The sequence below is a fragment of the Diadema antillarum genome, unplaced genomic scaffold (genome assembly GCF_040938485.1).
Source record: "Diadema antillarum isolate AM-2024a unplaced genomic scaffold, OU_Dant_1.0 seq00001779_RagTag, whole genome shotgun sequence".
Classification (NCBI taxonomy): Eukaryota; Metazoa; Echinodermata; class Echinoidea; order Diadematoida; family Diadematidae; genus Diadema; species Diadema antillarum.
The window spans coordinates 111,509-122,519 of record NW_027272458.1 but is presented as its reverse complement, the minus strand read 5'-3'; the positions used below and the strand labels follow the sequence as shown (position 1 = coordinate 122,519).

General features: G+C 40.9%; 1 protein-coding gene across 1 annotated transcript; it reads left to right on the top strand.

Annotated features, from left to right (window-relative positions):
* The first annotated feature begins 1,502 nt into the window (after positions 1 to 1,502).
* On the top strand, positions 1,503 to 10,480 carry LOC139712249 (uncharacterized). The gene is made up of 4 exons (XM_071624089.1): positions 1,503 to 2,789; positions 6,046 to 6,199; positions 6,747 to 6,945; positions 8,608 to 10,480. Exons 1-4 carry the CDS (start codon positions 1,503 to 1,505, stop codon positions 10,478 to 10,480), a joined length of 3,513 nt encoding a protein of 1,170 aa, XP_071480190.1.
* Positions 10,481 to 11,011: the final 531 nt, after the last annotated feature.

Sequence of the window (11,011 nt, the reverse complement as noted above, 5' to 3'; positions counted from 1 at the left end):
ATAACTTACCAGACAACATTAAGATTACCATTAGTCTTTCGTCATTTAAAAGAAAGTATAAAACAATTTCTTTTGATTTAGTAATCTCGTTTGACACACGCATGAATGACTTAGATAATATATTGCTTGCCTAATCACTTGTTTATTGTAATGTTTTGTCATCTGTATAGTCCTATGTATTCTGTAATGTTTTGTTCTGTGATAGTAATTAATAATCGTACCATTTTTAATTGTCAGGGATCAGCCTTTGAAAGGCCTTTATGGCCTATTGTTGATTCCTCCACGTGTTATACATTTATTGCATTGCATCTTGCATGATGTAAGTTGCGCTCACGTAATGCTTGTATGTCTTTTTATCTACCCTGTGGAAATAAATGAAATGAAAAAAATGAAATGAAATATACTATGTAAAGATAACACCTGAAATTCCATAGAAATATCTGCGCTAAACTAATGCTCGAATTCAAAGTGTATTTCTGCGCTCAACTAACGCTCGAATTCATTGTTGAATTTCAGCGCAAAACCAAAGCTCGAATTCCCTGTGTATTTCTGCGCTCAACTAACGCTCGAATTCACAGTTGGATTTCAGCGCAAAACTATTGCTCGAATTCCCTGTGTATTTCTGCGCTCAACTAACGCTCGAATTGACAGTTGAATTTCAGCGCAAAACTAATGCTCGAATTCCCTGTGTATTTCTGCGCTCAACTAACGCTCGAATTCACAACTGAATTTCAGCGCAAAACTAATGCTCGAATTCCCTGTGTATTTCTGCGCTCAACTAACGCTCGAATTCACAGTTGAATTTCAGCGCAAAACTAATGCTCGAATTCCTTGTGTATTTCTGCTCTCAACTAACGCTCGAATTCACAGCTGAATTTCAGCGCAAAACTAACGCTCGAATTCCGTATGTATTTCTGCGCTCAACTAACGCTCAAATTCCCGTTGGTTTTCTGCACTAAACTAAAGCTCGAATTCCCTGTGTATTTCTGCGCTCAACAAACGCTAGAATTTACGGTTGAATTTCAGCGCAAAACTAATGCTCGAAATCAAATTATTTCTTTGCGAAAGTTATGTGCTGAAATTCCATGTAAATTAATGATATCACAAATTGGAATTAGTGATATCACAAAATGTATTTCTTGATATCAAGAATGTGAATTCGTGATATCTCGAATTGAATTCGTGATATCACGAATTGAATTTGTGATATCACTAATTCGATTTCGTGATATCAAAAATTGGTTTTACGTGATAAACCAATGGGTATTTGTGATATCAAAAATTGAATTTGTGATATCAGAAATTCGAATTTTTGATATCACGAAAGGGAATTCGTGATATCAGAAAATCTTTTTAAAAAGTAATATGGCTTGCCATACGTGCGTGCGTGTACTTCGGTTCTTGTGCATGCACCTCTATTTCATTTGCATGCTGAATGTGGCTGTGGTGCACCGCGCGTGAGGTCGAGCCGAGTCTAGTCTGGGCCGTCTGCAGCAACAACAATGGCCTCTTCCAGCAGCAAGGCCTTCTCGATCTCGATGGCCAAGAAAGGCTCTCGATTTCCATCTTTGTCCGACGATGAGCTTCCCCTTTCCAGAAATGTTAGATATGAAAAACATTCGAAAAACACCCAGGATGTTATCAAGCAGGCTGTCAAAACTCTCAAGCTCTACGCTAAGGAGAGAGACACTACGTTGGCCGAGATAGAGCAGAAGGACCCAGCCGAACTGTGCGAATTCCTGCGCCGTTTCTACGCGGAAGCTCGCCGGGAAAACGGGAAGGCTTACGCTGTGAGTAGCATGCTCTCGCTCCGATATGGTTTGATGTGCCATTTTCAAAGAGTGAAATCGATCGACATCGCCAATGATAAACGTTTTCAACCAGCCAACGACATGCTCCGGGCTGTGATGCGAAGGCTAAGGGCTGAAGGAAAAGGATTAATGTCGAGACGTAAGACACCGATACATAAAGAGGACATGATCAAAATTCGGAAGTCGTCTGCTCTGGACGTTTCCAATCCCAGGGGCCTTCAGAATAAAGTCTTCGTCGATGTGTTGCTCCATCATCTCTGCGATAGTGGGCGAGAGAATTTACGCGATGTGAAAAAGAGTGACTTCCATCTCGCTGTTGACTCATCAAATCGACAGTACATATACTTCCAGAAGTGTGAAAAAGGGAATGATGGTGAGGTTAGTATTCTTTATAGTAAACTTGCAGCAGTGCAAAGCCCAAGCGCGAGGACGACCAGGATGTACGAGAACGAGCATGCAGTCGGTGGCTGCCCCGTGAAGTCCTTCTGCACCTACCTATCGCGTCTGGAACCCACGTGCCAGTACTTCTGGCAGCGGCCAAAGAAAACCTTTCAACCCGACCTTGTTCACTGGTATGTGGGCACTCCTCTTGGCAAGAACACCCTGGGATTGGTAATGGACAGAATCTCAACCGAGGCGAAATGTTCACACAAATACACGAACCACTCCCTGCAAGCGACCAGCGTCACTTTACTGGATGCCGTCGACTTCGATGACGATGGGTGGAGGCACGACAGGACTTCCTCGGCCTGCCATCGTCGGCCCAAGTCTCTCCCGTGGAGTTCCGGGGTCACTGAAGAACAAAAGCGGCAAATTGGCCGGTTTATCTCACTGGCAGCTGTGGGACACACCAATAATAGGCCTACTACAAGATCTACTACCGGCTGCATCAGAAATGCACCAAATGTGAGTGCACCCGTGGTGACACTTCACACTTTGCTGCGTTCAACATCAGCAGCAACATCACAACATCGACAGGTGAGAAAAAAGTATTCTGCGTTCTGCTCTAGATCCCTTTTTGATTCACCAGTCTAAAAACCCTTGTGAAGCTTTGTGTAGTTATAGGATTGCTACACCTACAGACTGTACAGTATTTATCAATATTGAACTTGTGTGTTCTCAGTTACATGTTCTTTTAGTGAAAAAAAAAAAAACGATACTGAGACTGAGAGCCTGCAGAAACAAATGGAAATAAAAAGCAGATAGGGCCTGTTACAATTTTGTAGATCTAATTTCTTAGAGCCTGTAAAACAATGTTATTTAAAGTAAAAGGCTGACAACAACTAGGGTCCACAACTCTCCATTCACTTTTTGATTCACGACATTGAATAACTTGGATCAGTGAATGAGTACTTTATGCCCGACCACACACTGTATAACCAAGCCCCTGTTGTGTACAGCGACAGGGCTGTGTATGCTGTATGAGCTGAAATTTTCGCGGTGGTTTTATTTTCGCGAAATTTGCGAATCGCCTTTGAAGCGCGAAAATGTGTGTGTGTACGTGTGTGTCAAATGAAAGTCAAAGAACAACAGCCATCACCACCACCACCCAGCATATTCCAAAATGCAGGGAATGAATTTAAAGAAAGAAGGGGGGATGATAATGCAGCTAGAAATTAGAATAGACTATGTGAAACTGTGTTGTAGAAAAGTGTTTCTTTTGCATCTTGCTTTTAGTTCTTTAAGATGTTTAATATGGACTAGGGGCCTACTTGACAAAAATGCATCATTTAAGTCATTGTTTCAGTACCAGTAAAGGAAGTGTGTGTTTATTCTCTGATACCACTTCTAAACCAATATCTGTTTCCATCCAATCTTAGCATTCTAATTTGCCAAGTAAAGGATGACATATTGTCCATGTATGATTTCACCTGGATATCTGTGCCTGCTTTTTAGTTACGGGCAAGTCCAAGATAAGGTCCCCTCAGAAGGCAAAATTTCATCTTTGCTCAATATTGACATGTTTGGTATCATTTTGAAGCTTATGAGTTGAAGTTTTGATTTCCATGGAGGAAAAAATTATATTACGTAAATTTATGCAAATTTCAAGGGCTTCATTTGCATAAATGTGAAACACAGCGTTACGTATGGGACATTTATAAAAATTCATATTAATTCAAAGGAAAGCAAATGATATTTGATTAATATGTGGACATAAGAAGTTCATCAAATAGTTTAACTTGGTATGAAAATTTAGGGATTATGCAAATGATTATGCAAATTAGCTCGTGTCCTATCATGAGATGTCCCATACGTAACAAATTGAGGTCATTTTTTTAGGTTTTTTCTGAAATTGCTAAGGCTATATTAATGCCCTTTTGGAAAGTTCTAATTTATTGTTTAGAGAAATTAAATACCACAGAAAAAAGAAAAAACAGTAAAAGGAATATTTTTTATAAGGCATTGAAATAATGTTACGTATGGGACAAATGCGTTACGTATGGGACATCCTCATACATAATGCATGTGAATGCATGTAGCTAGCTGGGAAGGTCTCTCAGTACACATATGGTCAATCATCCTGAAGAAAGCATCCCAACATTGTCGCTACTTTTTGAGTTGTAGACACTTTAAACAATACATGTACTTGACTGAACAATTTTCAGAAAGGGGGAAGGGGAAATGGCAAAATACACAATGAAAAAACAGCATTAAAGGGATGGTATAGTTTTTTGTGGAAATGGGGATTCAGTTTTCAACATTTAATGAGATGATTGGAAACCAATTATATGAATTACTAAAGAGCATACAATCCTAAGACTAGAGGAATTCAAAGTTTAGTGATGGAGATCCAATTTGAAATGGTTGTGATATAAATATTTAAAAAGAATATAAAGTAAAATGATTTCTTTTTTATTGCAAGTGATACACAAATTGTCCTTATTCAGGTTTCAATAATAGCCACGACAAAATTCATGGGTATACATACTGAGGCGTGACTCGAATCAATGACCTGACTGCTAGACAGACATCATATACCGGTACTATTTAATACTCGATCACTGGGGTTCCACGCAGCAGGTATTGCTTATTTATAAAAATTAATAATTCTTGTGTCAAGTTGTTTTTTATAGAAACGAAATGGCAAACTGCCCTTCATCAATGGAAGTAAACACTTTAAACTATTCCATTTTTCAGTAGTAACTGTCCTGATAAAAATAGGGCATACCCCATACTCAGGTTGGTCATGAAAATATAGAATATGATTAAATATGATTGTGATGGTAAATATTTGGGGAATATTGTTCCCTTGTCAATCTGGATCAGTATTTGAGTAGTTTCAACTGATTCCATTTCAATAATTATGCAAAAATTTGTTTATGGGTATTTTGCAAAATTATTTTGCAAAATACCCATAAATGTGTCTCTCCACACACTAAACGAATGGGGGACAAAGGGCATGCATACTCAAGTTGGTCATAAAAATATAAAAATATGATTGAATATGATTAGGATGGTGAATATTTGGGGAATATTGTTTCCTTGACAATCTGGATCAGTATCTAATTAGTTTCAACTGATTTTACTTCAATAATTATGCAAAATACCCATAAACATGGTTCTTCACACACTAAATGAATGGGGGACAAACTGTCCCATACGTAACTGTCCCATACGTAACACGTCATGTCTGTCTTTAATTAGAATCTGTAATTAGAGCTTTTTACCTAATGACACAAAACTTACCTGTGATAATCTTGAGTGTTGTGACTTTCATCACAGTGAGTTACAAGTTGTAGAATGAAATACTTTCAGAGAGTTTTGAGGTTGAAAAAAATGTTCAAAAAAACAAAATCTTTCTGGTCCCATACGTAACGGCACATATTTTCTCTTCTAGAATATAATTGTGAAGGTCATTTTTCTCCATTTTTTGCATGATTATACTTCTCCTAGATATCAATCACCATGATAAAGTTTGATATGATCAAAAGCCATTAACACTATTTTTCAGGTCATAAAAGTCTCTGAATGTCCCATACGTAACGCGCGTGTTATCTTGGACTTGCCCTTACTGGTATGTAACCCATTGAGGACGGACATTTGATTTTGCTACAATACGTATTTCCCATCTACACCTACCAGAGTATACTCGGGACTCGTCATCAACAGCTTATAAGAGACCCATAATTATTCTATAGGGAGATATATAAAATACAAATTCACATATTTGTAGCTGTCAAAGACATCCTTTCCTGTATGAACTCCACCCTTTGCTGTTGATTTTCATATGCAGGAAACATCTGGTCCTCTCCAGGATGCGTCGGGAATCAAACAGGAGTTTGATGGAGTAGGGGAGAGCAGGGGCTGTGCAGATATTCTTGACGGACAAGATGACTCGCAGCTTTACGCAGTGAAAATGGAAGACTCGGAAGATGAAATGCCGCAAGGTAAATGAAATCATTCCTTGACTCTTTATGTTGTTGTTGTTGTTCAGGTCCCCAAATTATCATCATTATTAGAAGTTTGTAGTGTAAAATTCTCTTTGGGATGAAACTTCAATGTGATTAATGAACAGTGCTGGTCGCAATGGCTTCATTATAAAGAGAGTCGCCAAGCTGTAGCACTAATTGGCTGGCATTCAACGAACAAAAACATTCTGATGATTACCTATAATAGAAACAGTTATTTCTATAAGACAGTCTTGCATATTTTATTAGTTTCCTGAGGGGTGTTTCATCAATGTTTGTCAGTGCTGACAACTTGAGTCACCATAGTAACAGACAGTGACCAGAGCATCTCAGCCAATCAAAACCAAGGATTTTGCTGAAATTGTCAGCGCTGACAAACGTTGATGAAACAGTATTGATCATTAAACCTTACTCCAACTTTCTTGTTGAAGTTTACACTTGTTCTAAATACCTTCGCACGCTTAATAGTCACCAGTACCACTGCACATAAATAAAGCGATCCTTATATGGCATCCTTCGTTTGAAGTCATATCAGGTAGTGAAGACAGCGAGGATGACAGTGCCGGTGATACCAGGGAGAACAGACTTTCATCCGTGGATGGCACTCTCTCTCAGCATGGAGGTGATGAGACGAGTTTGCCTCCAGCCAGTGGCAAGGAGCTACAGGAAACGACAACCACAGTCCCGGGGCAGCCAAAGTCTCCAGTTGGGGAGGTATCGCAACAGTAAGTAGGGTAAACGATGAGGATGAAACTACACTGTATGAACAGGGCACAACATTTAGTAGAGGTCCAGTGGCCCTGGGGCTAAAGTGCACTCCCCTTGCCCACTACAAGTAGGCCTATATGAACATGGTTTAATTTAACAAAATTCCGATTACTACAAAATGAAAATTAAGGCCGCAATACTCGGCTCTATGGTTTTGATTGTTTATTCATTCAGTTATAATGAAATTTCGATATAACGAAAGAAAACTGTCAGTCCCAAGGACTTCATTATAACATGAGTCCACTGTAGTAGTAATTGGTGGCGAGCCACCAAACTTCCAAAAAGGTTGTCTTTTTTTGTGGCCGGATTTGGCAAGTAGGTTTCCAAATTGATTGCTATGTTTTCTTTTATTTCATTCCACTGAAATTTAACAAGATTGAAGTGGTCCTACTGGGCCACCAAAGATAAAAGTTCGTGTCGAGCCCTGCTATAAAGACAAGAGCCCCGTGTTTTGTGAGGTGCTGTTAGTTGTAGTGTAGATCGGTACTGCTGTTGATCATGTGTATAATAGTCAAGCAATGTCCTGCGATGTATTATAATAGTGCGTTCACCTTTGATTTTTATGTCATCGTCTCAGACTGTTATTTTCATTCACTGTGGAGTGGTGACCGATTTGACTTTCTTATGAACCCATATGATTCGGCACGCCGTACACCGGGGTACCGTTGTAACCCGGGGTACCGCGTTGTATAGCGCCATCTCATGCCCATTATTTATAATGCGTATCCGAATTCAGATACGCCGATTCTGAATTCGGATACGGCAAAGTCGTCGCAATGAACTAGCACCATAGGTGTTTTTCGAAGTACACTTGCATGCATTAGTTGATGCATAATCACAAATAAGAAAACATTTTTGTGCATAATGATACTAAAAAATATTTTGACACATTTTTTGGTAAGCCAGGGTACAGCGCTGAAAAAAAAAAATTAATTCAACAAAATGGCGAATTTTCATTTGGTACCCCAGGGTACCAAATATTGCATCATATAATGGGGAGTCCCAATTACTACTACATGTATTTTGTTTTCTTTTGAATCCTCGTTAAAAAGATACCATTCTGTTTGCCAATCTTACTCTGTACTTGTGCAGTTAGCCGTGACATATGCCGGTATATATATATTAAATGTATATATTTCATTCATTTTTACAGAAGCCAGCGGGTAGTTTTTTTCAATTTAATGAATGCAGAAATTCTTATATTGAGATGCTTGGTGAAAGTTTGATGAAAATCTGTCACTATACTCAAAGGTTATCAATTTTCAAAAGTTTGGATAATTCCATGTGTCACCTTTTCTGTAAGGGAACTCTACACCAATTTGTGATGTCACAATATTGGAAAAGGGTACTAAAAATTGCAAAGCAATTTAGGGTGAATATACAAGAATATATACAATGTCCATATTTATTTTTTTGAGACATCAAAAGAACAATTAACTTGTCTCTTCAAAAAGGTATGAAATAGTCTATTTTATCTGGATGTATCTTAGATAAAGAGAGAATGTGTACTTTTAAATATGAAAATTTGAGTACTTGAGTATCTTTCTTTCCACCGACAGAATACTCTACACTGGTCGAGAATTCAATGACTATGAAGATTTTTGCTTTTATCATTACAGAGACATCACTTGTGAGGACTTCACGTCACATCCCAAGAACAGGGAGGACAGTGGTACAGAAAATCAGAAGTCAGAGAGCTGTGGCTTTGCAGCCCCCAATCACCAGACACCAGGGAAAGTAATCCAGCGTGATGTCCACAGCTTAAAGTTCTCACTTTCCAGTGACCACAGGGGACCCATACTGGATGCCATCAACATGATCATCAACGGTGACCCAACCAGCACTATAAATTTGGTGTTGGGGGCCGACAGTGAGGTTTTGGTGCTGTATCTGCAGACTGTCCAGATGCTCAGATCTCTCCACAAATTTCCGGAGGTCATCATGTGTGATGTCACATGCAATGTGAACCAGAATAAGATGCCACTGTACACCTTCTTTGTGGTCGATGGCAACGGGAAGAGCATTCCATGTGCCCATGTTCTGGTTGCGGATCAAAAAGAGGAAACCCTCAGACATGTCTTCAGACTACTGAAGGAGAGTGGAGGAGTCACCCTTCAAGGTGCCAAGCTCTTCCTTGTAAATGCCAACTTTGCAGAGGTAGCCGCAGTGAAGAAAATATTTCCTCAGGCCAAGGTCCACTTATGCATGTCTCAAGTGCTGCAGACCTTCAAGAATGCAACGCAGTCCTTGCCAACCTCAATCATGGACAGTGTGAGAAAGATCCTCCAGGAGATGGTATACACCAAAAGTAAAGGTGAGTATGAAGAACTTTATGAGGAGCTGGAGAGGCATGCAACAGTCGACTTCAAGAGCTACTTCGACAGTCAGTGGCATGCCTGCAGATGTATGTGGGTTCCAGCCTTCTATGATGGATCTCGGCACTTTGGAAACAGAACTGTGAAACGACTGGAAGGATTGTACCAGTCATTGGAAGCTGTGATTACCCCAAGCTCCACTATCACAGAATGTCTCAAGAGACTGATCTCCTTGCATGGTCAACTCCTCAAAGATGCATCGCAGCAAAGAGCACCAACCAATACTGCCTCCAGGCTTGTTCAAGAGAGCAAACATCCCGAAGTTGCGAAGGCAATCCTCACAGAATGCACATCGTACGCCGCAGAGAAAATGCTGAAGGAGCTCCGTCGTTCATGCGAATGCAAGGTGATTAGTGCGCCCCAGCTTTGTACATCAGAGGCCAGCGGGGAGAGGGACATAATTGCAACTGTGATAGAGGATGGAGCATCCTACATGGTGTCAAGTTGCAGTGATGGTATAGAGACCTGTTCATGCCATTTCTCATCCTCCATGGGATTACCTTGCAGACACATATTCTGCTCCAGGGATCATCTTCACGTGCCTTTGTATGGGAAAACCATGGTTCCAGACCGCTGGAAGCAGAACTACCAGTTGGACAAGGCTGTGGAGAAGAAGGGAAGCAATGCGCTCTCTGATGCTGATAAGAGCAGGGAAGAGAAGATGAACGCTGCCCTCGCAGTCGCCAAAGAGCTTGCCACAACCCTGAGTGAGACGAACCATCGGAAGTTCTGCGCCAGACTTGACCAGCTCAAGGAACTGGTTGCATTCTGGGAGGAAGACAAGGAAGTGACAATCAAGGAAGGGGTTGAGGATGAATCTTCAAAGGGAATAAATGCTTATTTAAGCAGAGAACAGGAACACCCTGACAGGCAAGAGTCCATGGATGCCACAACTCAGACTCAAAGCACAAGTCCCGGAGTGTCGCAACAGGATGAATCATCAGAGATGCTTGATGCAGAAGCAGCTACCTGTTCTGGCACCGTGAACTGTCACAAGAGAAAAGGCGAGTCGGACACACCTTGTTCAAGCAAAGCAGCGAAAGTGACTGAGCAAGTAGACAATGACACTTCATCTGTGGAGATGCTACTTAGGACAATGTCCACACACCTCCATTAATGTGTTTAAGTGTCATATTTAGATAACAAACACATTATTAGCTCACCTGAGCCAAAGGCTCAAGTGAGCTATTGCGATCGCCCTTCGTCCGGCGTCCGTCGTGCGTCGTGCGTCGTGCGTCGTGCGTCGTGCGTCGTCCGTCGTCCGTCGTCCGTCGTGCGTCGTCCGTCGTGCGTCGTGCGTAAACTTTTTACATTTTCATCTTCTTCTTGAAAACCCCATGACCGATTTTCATCAAACTTGGCAGGTAGCATCCCTAGGGGGTTAGGAACTCAATTTGTTAAAATGGGCACCATGCCCCACCCAGGGGGCCCCCAGGGGGGCCCAAACCCCCCAAAATTAAGGAATCTGTAAAAATCTTCTTCTCTAGAACCAGAAGTGATAGAGCTAAGTTAATACTATGAGTTAGTACATTGATGACTGTAGTTTCAAGTTTGTTCATGGCAGAATCAGGGGTGCCCCCCTTGGGACCCAGGGGAGGGGGGTGGGGAAGGGTTCTAATGGGGCCTAAATTGTACATTTTCATCTTCT